Source organism: Bufo bufo, chromosome 4 (assembly GCF_905171765.1).
Source record: "Bufo bufo chromosome 4, aBufBuf1.1, whole genome shotgun sequence".
Classification (NCBI taxonomy): Eukaryota; Metazoa; Chordata; class Amphibia; order Anura; family Bufonidae; genus Bufo; species Bufo bufo.
In genome coordinates this window covers 73,960,692-73,983,820 of record NC_053392.1, presented here as the reverse complement: position 1 = coordinate 73,983,820, position 23,129 = coordinate 73,960,692, and the positions used below count along the sequence as shown (strand labels likewise).

At 44.3% G+C, this 23,129-nt stretch overlaps 1 protein-coding gene across 1 annotated transcript; it reads right to left on the bottom strand.

Annotated features, from left to right (window-relative positions):
- Positions 1-4,053: 4,053 nt before the first annotated feature.
- LOC120999932 (b(0,+)-type amino acid transporter 1-like) lies at positions 4,054-19,488 on the bottom strand. The gene is given in 8 exon segments (XM_040430977.1): positions 4,054-4,361; positions 5,969-6,034; positions 6,036-6,057; positions 11,445-11,569; positions 15,160-15,289; positions 16,374-16,507; positions 16,960-17,729; positions 19,305-19,488. Coding segments are annotated over 7 exon segments (1,449 nt in total). The 5' UTR covers positions 17,701-17,729; positions 19,305-19,488; the 3' UTR covers positions 4,054-4,130.
- Positions 19,489-23,129: the final 3,641 nt, after the last annotated feature.

The window sequence follows — 23,129 nt, the reverse complement described above, 5'->3', positions numbered from 1 at the left end:
ATCTTACTCAGCCTACCCTGACCTTGGACCTTTTCCCTTTCCCATATTGCGCAAACTCCACCAGCCCTGACCTCAGCCTGTCCCTGACTATGATTTGGCCTGACCGGTGTCTCTGACCCTCAAGGGTCAGCTTTACCGCACAGAGACTACTCCAGGAGATAGAAGCCTGGTAATTCCCCTGCAGCGAAGTCCATATCCCTGTATAAGTGTTAAAGGGTGAAAAGGGTAACTACCAGGACAATGCCCTTAGGATTATCCCTAAGCCAAATGTGTTGGTTGACACAGTTGTTCCGCACCCAGTGCCTTAACACAACTTTACTCCAACTGGGGTACAAAGGGTAATAGTTACAAACAGTGGCACTTAGCTTGGTGGTTACAGTCTCAATGGGGCACACAACTTGGCAGTTACAGTCTCTGTTGACTTTCACAGAGCAGCTCAATGTAATTTAGTATATGCAGGGTCTTGGTTGGCTTGGCACTGTCTGTTTCTTCGCTTCTGGTCACAGTTAAGGGTGACTTGAACTCCCACCGGCTACAGAACGGTGCACACACTGTGGTCTGAAACCGTGTGTAAGATACACAGAGCATTTTCTGGTCACTGAAGCATCTCTCCTCAGCAGTCCTTGGTAAAGTCGCAGTCAGTTCAGATGATATGCAGTAACTTGGTACGGCTGCTTGCTTCGGACTCCATTCCAAGTGCTAGTTTCCAGCGCCGGCAGCTGCAGGGGACAGCTGAGCAGTGGTATTGTTTGGTGTCAGACTTGTACCAATTAAATATTGATGACTTTTTCAGAGCTACGGGCAGGTGTTTTCCAAATCTGGACGCAACTGAGCGCTGGAGAGTGAGGAGCCAAGGTCTTACAGACCATTTGTGATCATATGCAGGAAGGGGCCTGGGATCCAGGTGGCTTCTACAGAGGGGAATACCTGAGTCTGAGATGACTTGCGTATGAGGGGTCAGAAAGGCACCCGGTACTTCAAAGGAAGGGCTAATTCTTAAGAGTCACTGGTCACTTTGTCACTGTTGTGGACTGTTTCATATACATACACAATATAGGAAAACTCCTGTTGTCATTTGCTATTGTTGTTTTATGCTTACTCAAGTTATTCAGTAATGAAAGAGTTAACTGCACCTTTTCTAAGGGCCTCTTTACAATGGGCAATTTCAGTCCCAAACCGTCTTCTGTTTTATAGTGAGTGATTAATGGAAGTATACATGGACATTGTAGGAATGAACATTTTTTGTTCCCAATCGTTGGCCCGGGTACAAGGGCCCTTAGTCTTTTTGTCGTCCATCCACCTGCACTTTCAATGATTTTTTTATGAGGAGGTGAGCAGAAGCCTGGACAGAGGGGTGGCTGTGGATGTAGTGAGGTAAGTAGAAGCCTGGACAGAGGGGCGGCTGTGGATGTAGTGAGGTGAGTAGAAGTCTGGACAGAGGGGCGGCTGTGGATGTAGTGAGATAAGTAGAAGCCTGGACAGAGGGGTGGCTGTGGATGTAAGTGAGGTAAGTAGAAGCCTGGACAGAGGGGGCTGTGGATGTAGTGAGGTAAGTAGAAGCCTGGACAGAGGGGCAGCCTGTGATGTAGTGAGGTGAGTAGAAGTCTGGACAGAGGGGCGGCTGTGGATGTAGTGAGATAAGTAGAAGCCTGGACAGAGGGGCGGCTGTGAATGTAGTGAGGTGAGTAGAAGTCTGGACAGAGGGGCGGCTGTGGATGTAGTGAGGTAAGTAGAAGCCTAGACAGAGGGGCAGCTGTGGATGTAGTGTTCCTGGATTTTGCAAAGACATTTGATACTGCCCCTCATAGACGTGTAATAGGTAAAATAAGGTCTATTGTCCTAAAAATATAGGGGGACATTTATGAAGACTGGTGTCTAGATGCCAGGTCTTCGTCCCTCCTACGCTGGTGGTTCACCCCACCTAAGTTATGTAGAGGTGCCGGCCTCTACATAACTTAGGCGCACTTTTACACTTGTCTAAAATAGTGGCATATGCAGTATCTGTTCGGAAACGACCCCGGGTTTGTAATTGATTGAAACTGGCTGAAGGACCATGTCAGAGAGTTGTGGTCAATAATTCCTTATTCTGAATGGTCCCCGGGTTATAAGTGGGTGTACCCCGAGGCTCCATGCTGGGTCAGCTATACTTGGACTCTGTTAGGGGGAATGTATAATGTTTGTATGACAGCTTTCTGGTGGACCAATTTTTGGGGGGAATGTGCAATTTTACAGCAAAAATTGTGACTTTTTGCCCTTTTACTAAAATTGGGAAGGAGGCAGGCGAGAGGGGGTAAGGCTGAAGATGGGACCCTCCACAGCCTGACTTTATTTAACAACATTGTGCGCCAGTAAACAGATTTCCTTTTCTGGCACACAGAACTCTCAGCAATGCGAGAAAGAATTATTACTGCCTTAAAATTCTGGTGCATCATATGCCAGTGGGGTTTGCCTATTAAGGCTGGCCAGTCTTAATACATTCCCCTTAGTGTTTGGGCGTCCACTTGGAAAATGAAGGTTCAATGTGGAGTAAATGTTAAAGTTCTACATCTAGTACTAATAATCTACCGGTATCATATGTCTGGTGGTCAGCGTAACGGATCCGTCCGGTTTCCGATTATGCAGGAGAAAATTAGTAAAGCCTCGTACAAGAAAATTGCCCTTTCCTGAGATGAATGAGCTGCCAGAGTATCTCTGAGAACACACAACCATAGAAGGTCAAGAGCCAGAAAAGGCCATGCAGGAACTAAAGACAGTAAGGTACCGTACATTTATGGCAAAAGACTTTACTGCTGTGGAAAGGGTATATTGCTTTAGAGCCCACCACACTTTGAGACAGACTGGCCATCCGGATCTTAGATCTGCACCCCTCGGCTCGGAAATAGCAAAAAGAGTTAATGAGAACGGGATTGCATGCCTATGGTTATTTGGAGAGACTGCAAAGTGTACTTAGAGAGACAGGGAGTACAACTACTACTACCATCATTGCTGCCTATACACAGCTATTGGTAAAATACCATTCAGTCATATACCTGGAAACTGTGCCTTTGCTGCTGTATGAACTACTACTATTATTATCTATTCAGTAAAGAAAGACTTCATTTATTGCAACCAAATGGGCCTGGTTATTGACCCCACCATTCATCCGCCAGCCGCTATATCTGCCCTCCTGCCTTCCATCCTGCCAACTGCCCTCCATCTAGGGCACCCCAACTACCACCAGGTTGGAGCACCAATACCAAGGTGCGCCGTGAAAGAAGAAAGGGTGCGCCCTCCATTCACTGCATGGCCCTATCTAGAGTTGGAGTGAGGACAGCTTCCATGAACTACAACTTCCACCAGTGCCACAGCTATCACTCCTATCCTCCTCACAGCATCCCCCCCCCCCCCTCCCCTCTGGGTTGCAGCAAAACCTTATGAAAATGGGTAGAATTTTTGGCTTGAATGCAGATCCATTCTCATTGCTACTCTGGATTGAGAGGGAACTTTTTTCTTTATAGAGCAGATTTATTCATGCTTTTTTAAACCTTACTCTGGCTCACACAAAGTTCTCAAGTTTATCCCTTCCCTTCATCCACATCTCCTCCCATCACTTAATTGTACTTCATGCACCTAGGATTTTATTTAACTGTACTAACTATGTAACTTTGTGTTCAAATCCCCTACAGCGCCACCACAGGAGAAATGAAGCATCACACATTTTTCACTGAAATCAATGAATTGTCCATGTAATTCATGGCCATGCCTGGTCCTCCAAAGTCTAAGACTCTCTTTGTAGATGTTCTCTGATCCGGATAATAAATGAGGACCCTCAAAAGGGAACTCTACCATCTGCAGCAGTGAACCGCCACAGCCAGTGAGTGAAAGACCGGTCATTTTCTGCATGTTTAGAGTGACCTGGAAGGAGAGACCAGCAGGGGACCTTGAAGCATAAAAAAAGAAGCAGCAGAGGATCGGTAAGGGGTGAGTAATGACTTATTTTATCATTTTTCAAAATGACTTACGTTGTTGACCACAAAGAACCCAAAAATATGACACAACACGTGGAGGCGCAGGTAACCCAGAATTACTGGAAGAATAAAATATATCATATAATGTCCCAGTAGTTACATCCATAACAGAGAAACTTCATCTCAGTCGTTCTTATCAGCGGGTGCAACCTGAAGCAGGAGCTGAAGATGAAGCGTGACAGAATGGAACCATCCTGGAGACCATTTATATCGGACAACTGGAAAGTAAAGGATAATCCCACTGAGGATAAAGAGGACAACATAGAGATATTCCAGCTGAGGGCTGCCAATAATCGGGGCCAACACCAGGTATATGGAGGCAATGAGCACTATCACCGGAATGATGATTGGAACCTGGAAGATTAGAAGAGTATAATAGTTAGCACTGTAAGCAATGACTAAAATCTGTGTGGACAATGGAGTCAATGTCCATTATCAAAAAATGGAGTGCTCCTTATTGTTTATAGGAACATTGCAATCTCAGCGCCTCTCATAACTCTTGCTGGATCCACCGCCAGTGCAGGGCTTAATTAAGATCTGTGTCTAAAACGTTGGTCTTAACAGATGTGCCCCAAAATGTCTATCACAAGAAATCCAGAATATTACCTCAGGATAAGGTCCTGTATAAGTATTTTTTATATGGTCATCATTATTTGAGCAGTTGAAAAATACTATTCCATCCAAAAGGTTTAGAAATAATGGGGCCTCTACCACCCACAGTCCCTGCCCAAGCCGGTCCTCTCTCTCTCTTATATGTATACATAAACCTGTTGAACTTTATGACCATTTAAATATTTGTTTAAGGCTCAGGAACCAACATCTATCTCTATGGCCACATACTAGCATAGCTAGGGATGATGGAAAATGAACTGCAGTACTGGAAACTAATTTACCCATTACTTGGAAACATTCTCAATTTGCCAGGATTATTCTGAATTTCCAGAGACAATCCTACTAAATTTGGCTTGTCTTGCTTAAAAATGGGCTGAAGTTGGTGTTTTCTGGGGGGTTTGGGGTAGGCCTGGGGGTTAGGCTTAGATGTACTGAATTTACCAACAGAAATATCTTATGCAGCGGATGTGGATCTGTTGTGTCTACTGAACTGATATGACTTGGGGCTACTCCTAAGGGTGTTATCAACGTGGACACCCTTAAACCCCTATACAGGGATCTGGACTTCACTGCAGGGGAACCACCAGGCCGCTACCTCTTCGAGTAGTCTGTGTTCAGTAGACTGCTGACTCACGGGGGTCAAGAGACACTTCTGCGGAGCACTGAGGCGTCATGCAAAACTGTAGTCAGGGACAAGCCAAGGTCAAGCCAGGCAAAGTTTGTGCAATTCAAAGTCGGTCCAAAGATCAAGATGGCCAGCCTGGGTCAGTATGGAGATCAGGCAGAGGTCAGGTCAGGCAGCGAAGGGCAAAAAACAGAGACAGGCAGAAGTTGTCAGACGGAAGAGCGAACAAGACAAGAATCGCACCTTTGCAGGAAATTAGACAACTAGAACCTATTGCTCAGGCACTCTCCCACAGGAGAATACACTAGGGTGGCCAGTCATAGGCTAGGTAACATTAAGATGTGTGCGCTGCTGGAGACACTGCACACCCTAAAGAAAGTGAGAGGCAGAGCCCACAGGAAGCAGGCCCTAATCTATGTGGGGTGGACCGAGCAGAACTACCTCAGTGGTCCTGCCCCCTAGGAAGGAGCGGGGGGACATCAGCGCATATGGGGCCCCTGGGAGAGCAGAGCAGGCAACCAGGTAAGTGCTCTGAAAGGGAGATGGCAGTAGGCATGGACCACCAGCGCAACAAAATGGAAAAGAGCTAAAAGACTGTCAAAAAGAAGAAAAAAAAAATCTTTGCCATAGCAACCAATCACAATGCAGCGTTCATTTTGCATTCTAGGTCTACAGTTTTTTCTTTTGGACAATTTTCATAAACCTGCCCCATTGTTTTACTCGCCTTGTATGGTCTAGGGATATCCGGCTTTTTAATCTTCATATATATGAGACCAGAAATTGTGATACCCATAGAACAGCCAGGCTGTGAAACTGAAGAAAATCATACATGATAGGAATTAAAATAGAGAAAAAAATATGAATGTGTGTCTCTAAAAGGAAAGAACCTACCAGAGGTGAACCTACCTCATTATGTGTAGTCAGACATTCACAAGAGAAAACAGTAAAAGAGATGACTCCAAGATTTTTTTAAATTGGCAAGAGGCTGTATAAAATAAAGAACAAAACCTTTACTCCCCCTTTTTAAGTGTCCCAACCACTCCACTGCCCGGCACTCCAATTCTTACTGGGCATGCAGCGTTAACATGTCGTTCCTCGTTCACTGGCCTCCTGGGTCATGTGTGCATGAATCCCATGTGATCGCTCAGTCCAGTGATTGCTGTAGTGGTCACATGATTGATGACCGGCCCAGCAAGGATCGGAGTGCTGGAGACACGAGTGGCAGGACATTTATTTTACACAGCCAAATTTTAAAACAATCATGGAAAACCCCTTTAAAAGTCAGTTCTCCCCTGTAATCATGATACCTGAGGTCCGTGCAGGGGCGGACTGGCCGTAGACCCTACAGGGAAACCTCCTGGTGGTCCAGTCTTTCTGCTCTTCTCTACACTGAGCTGGAGTTTGCTAGGTGCCTGCTACATGCATGCTGCTGCACAGGACACAGTCATCAGCCTCTCCTGTGCCTTTAGACATCCACCTATAACTCTGTGGTCACTATTTGTAATGATCTATAATTATAAATATATATCACGTTGGACTGTGATCTGGTTACACCTCCCCAGTATGATGTCTTCTTCTAAAGAGCAATCATGGGAAGGGGGGGGGGGGGGGGGGGGGGGAGAAACACTCATAATCAGAGCAAGGTTAGCTATCAGTATGAAGGTTTTCTTTAAATGACATATTAAAGGGGTTGATCCACAAAAAAAAAGTATTACTATGCAGTGAATAGAACATTTTAAATAAAGTATTATAGCAATATACATGTCATAAAAATATTGTTCAGGTTTTTTATGTACATTTTTCTCTTTGGTATCGCCCCTTGCTGTTTATCCATCTGGTCCACCTTCTCCTGAATTCAGAGGTGGACGAGCATGCTCAGTAGCTTCCCTGCTCTCCTCCTCTCAGTGCCGATGTAGTGATTTCATAGTTAAGTGGTCCAGACACCTTTCATTCATTTATCCCTACTTATAAATCCATAGAAATATATAGCTATCTCTCTAGACAGTAGAGAAGGGAATTGAGGGAGGACATTAAATACCATAAATATCTCAGGGGCTATATGTGAGGGGTTGTTTTCTATGCAGGGGGGAAGGGACTAACAATAACTAATTGCACTGCATTCTAGGAGAGGGAAAAAAGTGTTAAATGTGTCAGATAACCCCTTTAAGAAGGCCCTCTCAGCTCCCATTAAAAAGGGGTTGTCCAAGATTTTAACAACAATGCAAACTTCTAATAAAAGATACTCCAGAATTGTTATTTCAAGGGGAATACAAATACTGTATGCACTAAAACAGACTTTAAAGGAGTTGTCCAGAACTTAGGATAGGCCATCAGTATCTGATCTGTGGTGGTCCGGCATTCCACACCCCCAATAATGAATTTTTTCGAGGTAGCTCCGACCCTGGAAGTCAGTGATGAAACTACACAGCTCCATCCACTGTGTAGTGCATGGAGCTGGATACTGCAGTGCTGCTCCTCTTTAACTGAATAGGAGCAGCACTGCCATAATGAGCTCTATGCAATACGACATTGACTTCTGGAGCCAGAGCCACCTCAAAACAACTGATCGGTGGAGGCGTGGAATGTTGGATCCCCACCGATTAGATGTTGATGGCCTATCCTGAGGATAGGCATTCATATTAAAATTCTGACTGACTGTTTTAGTGCATAAAGTACTTACATTCCCATGAAATCATTCTGGAGTATCTTTTCTTAGAAGTTTGTGTTGTGATCTTCTGTTATTCCTGTGGAAATGTATGAATAAATTGATACTGGGTGGTTGTTCTTACACAGTGTGACTCAAGCCTACTAGTGAGACTGTTTAGGGACTTACCAAAGGGGAATGGTAACATCCATTTGTTTAATTTATATCATTATTTTTACATGGGGAAAATAAACTTGTCAGAAGTGGTGAAAGCTTTTTTTCAGCCACAGACCACCATTAGTTCAAAACCCACACCTTTTGGTTCAAAATATTTTTTTCTTATTTTCCTCCTCAAAAATCTAGGTGCATCTTATCATCAGGTGCGTCATATAAAGCGAAAAATATGGTGTGTGTGTGTGTGTATATATATATATATACATATACAGTATATATACAGTATGTAACCACCCCCAAATAGTGTTACCACTCCTACAAAACCCTGCTACTGTCCTTAATGGTCTAACATAAAGTCATCTATGCATTATGTTCCAGGTCCTCTCTATAATGTGCATGTATAATAATGTTTGCAACTTGTTTAATAACATGTAATATGCCTGGTTCACCAGCAGGTGGCAGCAAACACGGCAGAAGTATACTTAGATAGAATGGAACTTACCATTCCATTCTAACTCCCTTCTGGAGAGAAGCGGGCGAGTCCTACTTCCTGCAGGAAGGGTGGGGCAGAAGTTCCAGTTAGTCTAGCTTACCTCTGCTAAGGAAAGGGTGTACAGGGACATGTCTCTGCTGGACGTGCCCACGCCAGCCAGAGCACCTTAAAGGGAACCTGTCACCAGTTTTATGGTGTCCTAACTAAGGGCAACATAAATAAGTGATACATTCTCTTAGCAAAATGCTGGGTCACTTTCTTTAATTGACCCAGTCAATCTGCCAACATCTTGTATTGAAAAGCTCCAGCTCATAATGATGAATCCTGAATATTCATGAGCTCCTGACTCTCCCCACCTACCTGCTGATGATTGACAGTTATTTTCCATATGAATCAGCAGCAGGTGGGCAGGGGAGTGGCTATATCTCTGAATTTAAAAAAACGCTGGACTCACTGACATCACGCTGGACTCAAATCAGCTCATTAACATGCGGCATGTGGCATCTTTGTGTGTATATTATGAGGTAACCATCTGTCACACCAGTAAGTGAATACATCTAAGGTACTTTTTAGTAGTTAATGATTGTATATAATTAGTTAGATTATAATCAAATATCCACATGACAGGTTTCCTTTAAGCTCTGCTGGCCATGGAGGCAAAAGCTTAAAGCCTCAGGAGCCAGGAGAAAGTTCCCTGGGCATAACCATAAGACAAACTACAGAGAGGAAAGTGCAGCACCAAGAAGGAAGCAAGGGACACTGTTTAAGCTTGTCAGTGCAGCAGAGTGAGAGAAAGAGAGCAGAATTCAGTTTGCCTGCCAGTTATATGCTAAAAGCCTGCTGGAACCAAGACCAAGCCTGTAAACTGTTTAATGAAACGTTTATTCAAGTAAAGCTGCCATTGAACTTCATCTCAAGGTCCGGACTCAAGTTATTCTTTTATCCCTCAATTATTCCCACTTTTTATTGCTTCGGAGCCAAAGCCTGGGGTCCAGCAGTATCCAGGTAGGAGCACTGTCACACACATAAAGAGACATTTTAGGCCGCAACATACCACTTGGCATTTCCTACACCTGGGACGCATTATATAGAGGGCCCTAGGGAAAGGCGCCCGTTGCAAGTATATATATATATATACAGGGAGTGCAGAATTATTAGGCAAGTTGTATTTTTGAGGATTAATTTTATTATTGAACAACAACCATGTTCTCAATGAACCCAAAAAACTCATTAATATCAAAGCTGAATATTTTTGGAAGTAGTTTTTAGTTTGTTTTTAGTTTAGCTATTTTAGGGGGATATCTGTGTGTGCAGGTGACTATTACTGTGCATAATTATTAGGCAACTTAACAAAAAACAAATATATACCCATTTCAATTATTTATTTTTACCAGTGAAACCAATATAACATCTCAACATTCACAAATATACATTTCTGACATTCAAAAACAAAACAAAAACAAATCAGTGACCAATATAGCCACCTTTCTTTGCAAGGACACTCAAAAGCCTGCCATCCATGGAATCTGTCAGTGTTTTTGATCTGTTCACCATCAACATTGCGTGCAGCAGCAACCACAGCCTCCCAGACACTGTTCAGAGAGGTGTACTGTTTTCCCTCCTTGTAAATCTCACATTTGATGATGGACCACAGGTTCTCAATGGGGTTCAGATCAGGTGAACAAGGAGGCCATGTCATTAGATTTTCTTCTTTTATACCCTTTCTTGCAGCCACTCTGTGGAGTACTTGGACGCGTGTGATGGAGCATTGTCCTGCATGAAAATCATGTTTTTCTTGAAGGATGCAGACTTCTTCCTGTACCACTGCTTGAAGAAGGTGTCTTCCAGAAACTGGCAGTAGGACTGGGAGTTGAGGTCTGTGGAGTACTTGGACGCGTGTGATGGAGCATTGTCCTGCATGAAAATCATGTTTTTCTTGAAGGATGCAGACTTCTTCCTGTACCACTGCTTGAAGAAGGTGTCTTCCAGAAACTGGCAGTAGGACTGGGAGTTGAGCTTGACTCCATCCTCAACCCGAAAAGGCCCCACAAGCTCATCTTTGATGATACCAGCCCAAACCAGTACTCCACCTCCACCTTGCTGGCGTCTGAGTCGGACTGGAGCTCTCTGCCCTTTACCAATCCAGCCACGGGCCCATCCATCTAGCCCATCAAGACTCACTCTCATTTCATCAGTCCATAAAACCTTAGAAAAATCAGTCTTGAGATATTTCTTGGCCCAGTCTTGACGTTTCAGCTTGTGTGTCTTGTTCAGTGGTGGTAGTCTTTCAGCCTTTCTTACCTTGGCCATGTCTCTGAGTATTGCACACCTTGTGCTTTTGGGCACTCCAGTGATGTTGCAGCTCTGAAATATGGCCAAACTGGTGGCAAGTGGCATCTTGGCAGCTGCACGCTTGACTTTTCTCAGTTCGTGGGCAGTTATTTTGCGCCTTGGTTTTTCCACACGCTTCTTGCGACCCTGTTGACTATTTTGAATGAAACGCTTGATTGTTCGATGATCACGCTTCAGAAGCTTTGCAATTTAAGAGTGCTGCATCCCTCTGCAAGATATCTCACTATTTTTGACTTTTCTGAGCCTGTCAAGTCCTTCTTTTGACCCATTTTGCCAAAGGAAAGGAAGTTGCCTAATAATTATGCACACCTAATATAGGGTGTTGATGTCATTAGACCACACCCCTTCTCATTACAGAGATGCACATCACCTAATATGCTTAATTGGTAGTAGGCTTTCGAGCCTATACAGCTTGGAGTAAGACAACATGTATAAAGAGGATGATGTGGTCAAAATACTCATTTTTCTAATAATTCTGCACGCAGTGTATATATATATATATATATATATATATATATATATAGAACATATACCTACCTAAAGAAGTTGACAATGGTACTGAAATCTCCGGGAATTATCATTATTAATGAGATGACAGATGTGAAGATGAGGGCAGGAGATGGGGTTAACCTTGTCACGTGGGCCATGGAGAGTACGTCTGGCTGTGAAACACATAAAAAATAATGCAGAATAATATTAATTAAAGATAATTTCCAGAGAATAGAGAACATATTTTCAAAAGTCGGAGCAGAATATCCTGCGGGAGAAGATCACCATAGTATGCATAATATGTCTCCAACCTAGAACAGAGGATCAGCATATTGGAAAGATTTAGTAAGCAAAATTTCCCCAAATTCATAATGTGTTTTAGACAATTTTTTTATACTTACCTTTACAGTTTTGTTAAGCCCCTTGAAAAAATCTGCAGCAAAGAGATGTCGTAAAAGCACAATTTTTTTATTTAAAGGGAATGTATCACCTATATTTTTTACTAACTAAAAAGTAGGTATGAAAACGTTTCCCTTATTTTTTCTTTTCTTTTTGTCTTTTTTTCTTTTCTTTTCTATTTCTACACATGATTATGCAGATTTGTACCTATGAAACCAGGCTTGTACTGGCTTGCAGGAGCACAGGTGAATCCCCCGGTGGGCCCCTGAGCAAGGTGGGCCCCCAGTCTTCCACTCCCTGCACAAGTGGCACATAACACAGTAGACTTTAATGCACTACATACATATATTCAATGTACAGCCATTCTTCCTGCACTGTTGTTAACATTATTTAGAAATATGCTTTACAGAAGCCACTTGAACTAAAGACACAATGGACAGGAGACATTCACTGACTGCTAAACTATGGGAAAGTTGTCTTGCTCTGTGAACTGCACAGATGTCATTGTGCAGAGAGGGGGAATAAATATGCTGTGATATCAATATTGTGAATGTAATCTATACATAGAAGATATCTGTCATTGTAATCATGTCTGTGATGATAATGAGATAACTCCTGAAAAGTGAAATCTACACAACACCTTAATCGGCTTATAGGTCATACATGTTCCTCTGGAATTCTGGGAAGAAAAAGCTTATTTGCATCCCTTTCTGTACAGAACAGAAAGTGTCAGCCTATTAGGCTTAGTGGCCAGAGAGAAAACTGCAAGATTTTCGGATTTGCTCCCTGGGAAAAATATGCAAATTTGTTCTATTCTGTCTCTCTAGTGCCACCTGTAGGCAGCTGCCTTGTAAAGGGAAGATTACTTACCTGCTTCCCGGTGCCGGCTCCCCGCTCCTTCTACCGCAGGCCCCCAATGGTCCGCTGGGCTCCCTCACTGTAAACATCCGTTTTGACATTGCCGCAGCCAATCACTAGTCGCGGTGATGACCAGCTATCCTTACATCATGACAAATGGTCACATGATGCAAGGGGATCCGGTCACTGCTGTGGCCAGTGATTGGCTAGGGCGATGTCAAACCAGATGTTGACATCAAGGTAGCCTAGTGAAGCATAGGAGGCCTGCAGGAGAAGGAGCGTGGAGCTGGCGCCGAGAAGTATATTATTCATCTTCTCTTTTAGGCTACGCTCTGTAAAACGCTCAACAGGCAAAAACCAATGTTTCCCTATGGGCATGGTTCTCACCTGAGCGTTTTACATCGCGTACGAACGCGCTGTAAAACGCCCTACGCCCCAAGAAGTACAGGAGCTTCTTTGGGGCGTATTGTCGCGCGTAACACCTCTGTTTTTCATTGTACGCCTCTGTGGTCAATAGCAAGAACGCGCGTACGACACGCGTTTCTAAAATACAAAAACGCCCCAAAATACGCCCGATAAAAACGCCTGTAAACAGCGCATATCGAATACGCTCAGGTCTAAACCCAAAGGTCCGGATGATTGGGGGGCTGCCAAACTCCCCCCCCCCCCCCATTCATTTTAACAGACCCCCTTTAAAGCCATAACTTTTATATTTTAATTAACGTAGCTGTGTTAGGGCTTGTTTCCATGGCACCAATTTGGTGGACACATATACCTTAACTTTTATTAACACTTTCTGGGGGTGATGGTAAAAACAGCAATTTCACCAGTGTATTTTTGTGTTCTAAATTTTGCACCTTTCCCCATGCAGCATAAATAACATATTACCTTTATGCTATGGGCTGGCACAATTACAGTGAAACCAAATCTGATATTCTGTAGGTCTTTACTGTTGCACAATATATGTTGCATAGTTTACCATTGCACAATATACACCTCAATATTGCACAATATACTCATAGGAAAAAAAAAGTTTTGTCTCTCTGAATTCCCAGAGCTGTAACTTTTTTATTTTATCGTCGATATAGCCATATAAGTTATTGATTAAATTGGAAATAAATGCTGACGTTTTTTTATGCTTTTTATGTTGATGGCTGTGCAGTTTAAATAATGCATTAACTTTATTAAACAGATTTTTACCTTTCCAGTGAAACCATGTATGTGCATTTAACACTTTGTTTTGTACTGTACGCATGCTTTTTTAATAGATTATTTTATTGTATTTTTTAGCCCCACTACAGGACTTCACAAGGCGACTGTTCAATCGCTTCTATAATGTTTTGGTTTACTCGATTACTATTCCCTGTCAGTGACAAACTCTATTGGGTTATGACCAGAGGCGTAACTACCATAGCGGCAGACCATGCGACTGCTATGGGGCCCAGTCTTAGTTGGGATTATTTCCTCTTCTACTGGAGGTGAAAACTTGGTCAGGACTCTACCCTCTAAAGGAACAACTTTTAGCAAATGAGGCAGTGGAAAAATGGCCCAAGGGTCATTGAAAGGGGTTTACGCAGAAACCTTTACGTCTTGTGGGGGGGGGCCTGGTTTGATCCTTGCTCTGGGGCCCTTACATCTCTATGTACGCCACTAGTTATGACATCCTATCCTATCTGATGTGGTGCCACAGTCACTATTAATCATTGCATCTAAGGGGTTAAACAACCTGGATCAGAACCATCTCTGAACCAGGCCATTACAGCAGGATGTCATCTGTATACCACAGCCAGTTCTCTCTGCGGATAGCGAGGGTGCGTGCCATCCACTGCACGTACCTGTGTGCCAATTTGCTGTAAGGGGTGCTAGAATCAACGTACAGTTACGTCCATTTGAGGGAAGGGGTTAAAGAGCCTTGAAACATGACTAGGGACATCCTGCCTCAAAGCCGTCAAACCCAACGACCAATCCTGAGCAGCAGGAAAACTGAAACGGCTCTGTCTACAATCAATGGGTGTCCCTGGTTTGGCTGATATCCCTAGTCATGTTCCAAGGCTTTTTGATGGATCAAATATTTACTTACAGGGTAGCCATCCATAGGGGGCACTAGAGAGACTTTTCTTGGGTACCTCCCTAGAATGTGTTAGTGGTCCATATAGGCACGGAGTGAAAGAGATCCCAGTATCTGAATACGGATGCAGAAAACCCTCCAAAAATAAGCATAGTGGATGAGAGCAGTGATGACATCAGCGTAGCTACAGCCAATAACGGAGAAGCACTGACTAAGAGGGTGCAGTTCTGACAACCACTGCTGCTGTCTTAGAAATGAGCAGCAGCGGTTGTTTGGTTTCGTTGGTGGGTTTTATGGTGTCCTAATACACTTAAAACCCATAGAAAGCCATCATTTCAGCGGCAGATACCATCAAAATAAAGAACCAATTGATGTTCATTGACCAAGTGAGTCCGTTTTATAAAACAAGGAAAGAAAGGGGAAAACATGGGAATTTACCAGATGTCCTTCTCTGGCAGCCACGTAGCACACTCGTCCTCCACTGAAGAAAGTTCCATTTGCAGACCCGAAAGTAGAAAGTGCAACCCCAAGACTGATTATCCATGTCCAAGTCCCCAGGACCTTCAAGCTACAGTAAATATATTAGGAGATAAGAAACTACAGATCATGTAAAATAGATAACATCAGATGTAAGATCAGGGCAACCACCCATCAGGTAACATTGCTAGATATTGTACAAGGAATACCCCTTGGAATACAGGTTCATACATAGAATTAAAGGGTCCCCAAAGAAAAGATTAAGATGGAGCCACCTTCTGGAGCTATTGATCACCACATCTTGGAGAACTTGGTGTTTGCTTGCCTCCATCAACTTGCTAGGATCCTAAATTTACTTCCTCACAACCATGTCTTGTAATATCGTAGGGCCTACTGAGAGAGGGGCCCTAAACAGGTTCTCATTTGCTATTAATGGGATTGTCCCGTAAGGACATCCTTTGTCCATATGTCTGGGAATTCCTTTCGGGGCAATAAAGGCAGAACCGACTTGTCCACACATTACATAGACAACTATTCATTTGAACGACAGCCATATAATGGTTCTTTTGAGTGTCAGTGATAAATGCAGATTGATGGAGATTATAGAAGCCCGTTTTCAGATAAGGGGGGCTAGCTCAACTGAATGTAATGATGCCTTTCACTTAGCGAAAAAAAAGCACGGTACTTTTATTCTGTATGCAAATGAGATGTTAAGTGCACCAAGGTCAGGCCTAAGCCACTCTGTGCACCATTGCTCCTCCTGCTTCCTCTGCTAGCTCCTCCCGCTCCTTCTTGATGGAGAGGCTCAGGTTCCTATATAGTCATCTCGCCTGGTCCGGTCAATTAAGAAGGTGAGGGAGGGGCTGGCAGAGGAAGAATAAGTTTTAAAGAGGTTGTCCATGTAAATATGAAAAAAAAAAAAAAAGATTAATGCCAGAACTGAAAGATAATATGAAGAGGATATTGAAGAGGATCATAGCATGATATATCAGTCAGCGGTGGATGGTAAATGTCACCTCTGAGCTCCATAATCGGAATAAATAGCCTGTGGCCCTCTATTTTTATAAGGTCCGGAGCCCCTTGATGACTAAAATCCAGAAGGTCAGACACAGAGGGTAAGGGAAATAATAACCTACATGAGGATAGCAAATATAAATCAGAAATGATAGACTGACCCCCAACTGATGGCGACAGCATCCGATGTAAGTAGTTCCTGTGGAGTCATCGCTGCAAAATAGCTGACATTAACCAGAAGGTAAATACATGTGACCAGTGGGATTGCAATCATCACAGCTCGAGGAAGGTTCACCTAAAATATACATGAAATCAATCATGATCCAAACTGTGACTAAGAAAGCTGGGGTAAAGGGCTTTCTCAGGATTGGCTATCAATATCTACTTGGCCAACACCCCGCACCCCCACCGGTTAGCTGTTCTGCAGAAGCTACAGTAGCTCCAGCGCCAGAAGTAGGCACCGCAACATGGACAGAGCTGGATACTGTAGTTCTACTCCCATTCACTTTAGAAATGGATAGAGCAGTGTAGTTCCAGCACTGGAGCTAATGCAGCTACTGAAGACCATCTGATGGGCAGGGTGTGGAGTTTCCCCCACCAGTCTGACATTGAAGGCCAACACTTTTTACACTGTCAGATTATCGGGAACAAACGTTTATACCTACGCTCATCTCTGATACTCTGACTGATAATCGGTTCGTGTAAAAGGACCTAAAAAGAGGAGGTTGTCCTTTAGGAATCACTAACCTCAGGGTTCTTCAGTTCTTCAGTGACATAATTCAGATTATTCCATCCATCATAGGACCAGAGCCCTTGATAAAAGGCCACCCCAACAGGTCCAAAACCAGTGGCTGTGTTTTCAAAAGCGCTCTGTAAAACCTTGGTGTTCCCCATGACCAAAAGGACCATGCCACCCACAATCATTACCAATAGAACTATCAGCTTAGCTGCTGTGAAGAAGTTCATGATGGACATGGAAAGTCTGACATTCAGACAATTGACAATCACCAGGACAAGGATGCAGGCAGCTGCTGTGCACTTAGTGATGGCTTGCGGAGCTGGACAGTCTGGGAAGAAAGCAGCCACAACGTATTCTGCAAAGCTTAGAGAGACTCCAGCTATGCTGGCCGGCCTCACCACGATGACTGAGGTAAACGCCAGGAGAAAGGCAGGTAAGGAGCCAACGTTCCTTAAAATATATACGTAATCTCCTCCAGATTCCTTAATGACTGTTCCAAGTTCAGCATAGGATAGGGCACCAAGCATAGCTAGGAGGCCACACGCAGCCCATATTAAGAGACTAGCCCCAGGACTCCCCATGTAATACAGGACCCATTGAGGAGACATGAAGATTCCAGAGCCAATCATGGTGCCAGCGATCATGGACACAGCACTTATGAGACCTAGCTCCCGTTTTAGATGAATCTTTCCAGTGTCCTCCTCCATTTTTCCATCAGGGGATGTTGAAGAGGTCTCCCTTTGTTCCATCTTGTACGTCAAGTCCTCCGATCAGATGTCTGTGAAAGAAAGGAGTAGACACTGCACTCTTTGACAGCACAACATTGGCAATTAACACCTAAGTTAAATATTAAAGAACTTCGCGAGTTTTCTGTCATTTTAGTTAATTATCTCTTAAAAAAGAGCAAAGAAATTGTATTTTTTGGTGAATAGGGGACATACGGATGCTACAATGTGCTGAGCTATAGCCTAGAGTTCAGTGGACTTACGGCGGGCAGTAGTGATGAGCGGCATAGGCGATATTCGTCTTCGCAATATTTAGCACATTTTTTGCATAATATTCGCAATAAATTCGCGAATTCTAGAATTCGTGATCTCCAGTCATTATTTTCGTAATTTCGCAAATAGGCACTAATGATGCGCATATTTTTTGCACAATACATGCAACTTCACATTTTATAAGGTCTGAGTAGATATTACTGATTGGTGCACTAAGTATTGTTGTGACATCACAGCACTATGTCTGTAGCATGTATGTATGGCCAGCAGAGAAACAGTAATTCCTATCACACTACCTAATACCCTGCACTGGAACCTATCAGATACACTATATTACTACCTAACCTACACTGACTATCTTCCACTAACTATCTGTATTATATATATGAGCTAACTAACTATCTAATGTAATTGGATAAGGAATAGAATCCAGATGAAAGCACAGAGCACAGCAATGTCACTGCTCTCTCTCAGAACTGCAAAAAACTACAGAAAGTGGCTGCTGGGGAGGTTCTTATATAGTAAGGGGGTAGGCAGCTTTCCTATTGTTTGCTAAGGATGTTGCTAAGCTCTGACAAAAATATTGCAGCCTTCTCAATGGCCCACAAACAAGAAGGGAGGTTACTGATGAAAAAAAAAGTTGAATATTTGCGATTCCGAATATATAGCACTATATTCTACATCTTCGCGAATTCTCGAAGTGCCGATATTCGCGATAAAAATTTGTGATTATAATATTCGCGATCAACACTAGCAGGCAGTAGGTACTTCAGGTTTTGCAGCCGACACCAGGTGAAGGTAGACATGCTATGCTAACACCTGACCATGAGATACCTGTCAGCTATCTGCCCATTCTGCCAACAGCCATTCACATGCATATTTGGCTTGGGCAAGGGTGCATGTGTTCTGAACGGAGACAGGGGAGAAGAAGATGCTGCCAGATTCCTCTGGTGGCTGCTTATCTCTCCAAGAACAAAATTCAACGCTCCCAACCCTTCTCATCCCGACATCTTCTGTTGGGGGAAAGTCGTGAGGCCACCATACATACTAGAAATTGGCAGTTTTATGGCCACCTGTAGGGCAGAGCGCAGTACAAGGAGCCTGTATGGCAGTTCATTGACTCTATATGGCTCTTGAGAATGTATGGAGATATTCTCTCCCCTAGCGGCAATGCTTTTAGGAAAAAATACCACCGTGCGTGCTATATATACAAGGTACACATATACTCACGACTACAAAAAATAAAACCTGTAGAAAGCCTACTATAGTTAAAAAAAAAAAGCCATAATATGCCCATGTGCATGAGCCCTTATCAGCTAGAGCGCCACAGTTCGTATGCTGCCCACGTAACCCACCTGTAAGGATTGCCCCCGTCTTATTTTCCTATGGCTCCAGGAGCTGGCAGCCCGAACACTTCCTGATTTGTTAGAGGCAGGTACTTTGCCCCCTACTCATGATGCCAGTGTGTCAGCTGGCTGTAACGCCTCGGCTTGTAGTAAATGAGAGAGTTGTAAACATTTGTCCATTGAGTAACAGACATTCCTTTGTTTTAGGCTTTGGCCTACATGTGCCTCACGATCAGGAAAGTCATTCCGTTTTTTTTGAGCAATGTCAGTAATGTCTTTTCTTGCATGGTGATGAAATTTGAATGCAACCTCATTGATAGGTTTCATTTCCTTCACTAAGCGGCTGCTGGATACCTCCGCCTATGTCCAGAGAAGCCTGTTTAATCCCTTGAAGGTTATGGACACCTTTAGGGGCTTTTTTTTTATTTTTATCAAAAGCCTGACTAAAACATTAAAATAAAACAATTTTTTTTAAAAATATATAAAATATATAGGGTGTGAACCCAGTTAATTCTGACACAACAGGCACTCAAAAGACATATACAGCTCAGATGGTAGAGCCCTAAACTCAAGCTACTACCTATGAGAGCTGTAGTGATCGCCGCGTGTCAGTTGTAGATGTACACTGACACCGCTTTGTGCAATATGCCTGGGATTAGTGACTATACCTGATGGGCAACTATGACTAGATCTATCATAGTGAAGTCAGGGACAGGCATTGCTGGTACTTGGTCCACAAACTGGTATAGGGTGTGGACAGAAACAATAATAGATGACCGCAATGTCGGAGGCGTCAATACCGATTACTGTCTGCCGCAACACAGCCTGGGTACAGTGTAAACAACTGATTACAGCAAACAATCCTGCCTGGCGTAACACAGTCTGGTAATGATTATAACCAGCTTGTTACAGCACACGGCTCTACTGCCTACCGTGACACAGCCTGGTGAAGGTAATGACCAGGTGGTCCCAGCAAACAACCCTGCCTACCATGACACGGCCTGGTGAAGGTGATAACCAGCTGGTCCCAGCAAACAACCCTGCCTGACGTGACACAGCCTGATGAAGGTAATGACCAGGTGGTCCCAGCAAACAACCCTGCCTGACGTGACACGGCCTGGTGAAGGTAATGACCAGGTGGTCCCAGCAAAAAACCCTGCCTACCGTGACACAGCCTGGTGAAGGTAATGACCAGGTGGTCCCAGCAAACAACCCTGCCTACCGTGACACAGCCTGGTGAAGGTAATGACCAGGTGGTCCCAGCAAACAACCCTGCCTGACGTGACATGGCCTGGTGAAGGTAATGACCAGGTGGTCCCAGCAAACAACCCTGCCTGACGTGACACGGCCTGGTGAAGGTAATGACCAGGTGGTCCCAGCAAACAACCCTGCCTGACGTGACATGGCCTGGTGAAGGTAATGACCAGGTGGTCCCAGCAAACAACCCTGCCTGACGTGACATGGCCTGGTGAAGGTAATGACCAGGTGGTCCCAGCAAACAACCCTGCCTACCGTGACACTGCCTGGTGAAGGTAATGACCAGGTGGTCCCAGCAAACAACCCTGCCTGACGTGACATGGCCTGGTGAAGGTAATGACCAGGTGGTCCCAGCAAACAACCCTGCCTGACGTGACACGGCCTGGTGAAGGTAATGACCAGGTGGTCCCAGCAAACAACCCTGCCTGACGTGACACGGCCTGGTGAAGGTAATGACCAGGTGGTCCCAGCAAACAACCCTGCCTGACGTGACACAGCCTGGTGAAGGTAATGACCAGGTGGTCCCAGCAAACAACCCTGCCTGACGTGACATGGCCTGGTGAAGGTAATGACCAGGTGGTCCCAGCAAACAACCCTGCCTGACGTGACACGGCCTGGTGAAGGTAATGACCAGGTGGTCCCAGCAAACAACCCTGCCTGACGTGACATGGCCTGGTGAAGGTAATGACCAGGTGGTCCCAGCAAACAACCCTGCCTACCGTGACACAGCCTGGCAGTGATAATAGCCAGCTTGTTACTGTGCACGGCTCGACGCGTTGCCAACCTCTACCTGGGCCGGTGGGAGAGAGAATATGTATTCAGCGATGATTTGGAACAGTACACGTCTCTAATCCTCCTTTGGATTAGATACATGGACGATGTATTGATCCTTTGGAAAGGGAGTAAGACACAGTTCCAGGATTTTGTTGCGATCCTTAATCAAAACCAGCTAGGTTTATTTTTCAGCTCAGAGATGAATAAAACACAAATCTCCTTTCCGGACTTAGCAATTACCATTGGTGACTCTGGTCAGATCATCACTAATGTGCACAGGAAATCCAACAGCCTCCTGAAATGGGAGAGTGGTCATCCTGCGGCCCTGAAAAAGGGAATACCAAAAGGACAATATTTGAGGGCTCGTAGGAATTGTTCAAGATCTCTGTTGCAAGAGATCTGCAACTGAGATTTTCTCATTGTGGTTATCCTCAATCTATCCTTAAACAAGCGTACCAACACTCGCTTTCCGCCAATAGGGAGCAACTTCTGGCTCCCAAAATAAGGGATCAACAAGATGAGACCTTCAGGATCATTGGCACATACAATAGGGCCCACAGAGAGGTGCGACAAATTCTGACTAATAATTGGGACATTTTATTGTCCGATCCGGACATTGGAAAGATGGTTCCCACATATCCGGCAATTACATACCGCCGCAGCCAAAACCTACGAGATCAGTTGATACATAGTTTCTATCAAAATCCAACTCAGGAGACATGGCTGCAGAATAATCTGAAGGGTACTTTTCCTTGTGGATCCTGTCAATTCTGTTGCTATATCGCTAAGGGTAAATCCTTCACGGATGGGACCTCTAGCAAGATATACTACATTCAGTCTTTTATTAAATGTAAATCTGTTGGGTTGGTGTACCTAATCGCATGTGTATGTGGCCTCAAATATGTCGGCAAAACGAAACGCGAATTTAGGAGACGCATTGGCGAGCACATTTCAGACATTCAGAAACTGAAGGATACACCACTAGCTCGCCATGTGTCCGAAGTTCATGATGGCAGGGTTCAATCTGTCACGTTTCAAGGTATTGAGCTCATTAAAAGATCTCCAAGGGGGGGGGGGGGGGGGGACGTCTTTTATTACAAAAGGAGGCCAGCTGGATATTCAAACTGCCGATACTTAGATTTATGTGTTAGGAAGGTGTCTTGATAAAATAGCGGCCATCACAGTGCCGATGCTCACACCTGAGCAGGAGAAAGACACAAGTTTATAGCGCTGATACTTAGGATCTAATAGTGTCTGAAGTTCTCCTGATGAAGTAGGGTAGTTTTGTATCCCCCATAGAAACGCGTCGAGCCGTGCACAGTAACAAGCTGGCTATTATCACTGCCAGGCTGTGTCACGTCAGGCAGGGTTGTTTGCTGGGACCAGCCGGTTATCACCTTCACCAGGCTGTGTCACGGTAGGCAGTAGAGCCGTGTGCTGTAACAAGCTGGTTATAATCATTACCAGACTGTGTTACGCCAGGCAGGATTGTTTGCTGTAATCAGATGGTCACACTGTTAGGGTCCATTCACACGTCCGTGTGTGTTTTGCGGATCTACGGATCCGTGGATCCACAAAACACGGACACCGGCAATGTGCGTTCCGCATTTTGCGGACCGCACATCGCCAGCACTTAATAGAAAATGCCTATTCTTGTCCGCAATTGTAGACAAGAATAGGACATGTTCTATTTTTTTCGGGAACGGAATTGCGGACCCGGAAGTGCGGATCCGCAATTCCGGATCCGGGCAGCACATCGTGCTGCCCCATAGAAATGAATGGGTCCGCAATTCCATTCCGCAG